General features: G+C 44.4%; 1 protein-coding gene across 1 annotated transcript; it reads right to left on the reverse strand.

Annotated features, from left to right (window-relative positions):
- Positions 1-153: 153 nt before the first annotated feature.
- Positions 154-913, reverse strand: SARC_16798 (hypothetical protein; the record flags this gene model as incomplete). Its single annotated transcript, XM_014289100.1, has 1 exon — positions 154-913. A coding segment is annotated over one exon (760 nt), but the record flags the coding sequence as incomplete, so codon positions are not given.
- Between the last annotated feature and the right edge of the window lie 246 nt (positions 914-1,159).

Here is a 1,159-nt window from a genome sequence, read left to right on the forward strand (position 1 = left end):
CGTACTACTACTACTACTACACTACACACACACACACACACACACACACACACACACACACACACACACACACACACACACACACACACACACACACACACACACACACACACACACACACACACACACACATATATATATATACAAACTCACCCGCAATCAACGACCCCATCTTGTCAGTCAGGCCCGCCCGCCTTGCTAACCACGGGATGAATGTCAGGCCTGTCCCCACAGTCACTGCAACACATGGCAGCCCTAGTAACCCTGTTGTCAGCAAGTCCATAGCACTCAATTTCGCACCTACACAAACCACTCCTGCTTGCAACAACCTGGTTTTCGTGAAGTCTAAACCAGGCTTCAAGTACGTGGATAGAGTGATTGTGTTGCCGATGATCATACCCGTTACTATGGCTATAGGTACGGCACTGATGGGCGAGGGAGCGCCAGTAATACCCTGCATGTTGAGCAAACACTGACCCAGGTTTGATGCAACACCAGTACCTATTTGCATAACCACCGCACAGGCCAACACCCCTGGTGCATAGTTACTAATTACATTTAGAAAACTAGGCTTATGTGCACGTATCTGAGGTTCAACTGTATTAGTTTTTTCTTTATCGTCTTTGATGGGTGTGATGCTGTCAGTTGTATGACGCGTACTTAAATATGTGCTTGTAGTGAAGTGTGCGTACTTTGTATTGTGTTTCACTTGGTGATTCACCCCAATACGAGCGTTCAGTTGATTTAACGAACACGATGATGTGTTATGTAAAGAGGACACAGGGGTACCTAACATGTACAGACTAGCCTTGCGCATACTAGTTGAAACGCGCCCATTATGTTTAGGTGTATACAGCACACTGCCTCGGTGGTGGATTGCTTTGAAGGCCACGTCAGTGCTGAATAAACGCATCGCCTAAACCGCTTTAAAACCACCTTTCGGATAGCTATAATGTTCATATTGTACAAATTTACCCATTATTTATATCTGATCGATCTTCGAATCGGAATTTCATTTTTTTTTGCAATTTTTATTTATGAACACCCCTGTCAGAATTTTTAGAAATGTCAGCTGTCGCCAGTCATCAGTCATCAGTGTCATGTCTCATGCGAGGTGTGTAGTTTCTCTCAACAACGAATACATAGCCCTCTGAAATAT

The sequence above is a fragment of the Sphaeroforma arctica genome, assembly GCF_001186125.1.
Source record: "Sphaeroforma arctica JP610 unplaced genomic scaffold supercont1.8922, whole genome shotgun sequence".
Classification (NCBI taxonomy): Eukaryota; class Ichthyosporea; order Ichthyophonida; genus Sphaeroforma; species Sphaeroforma arctica.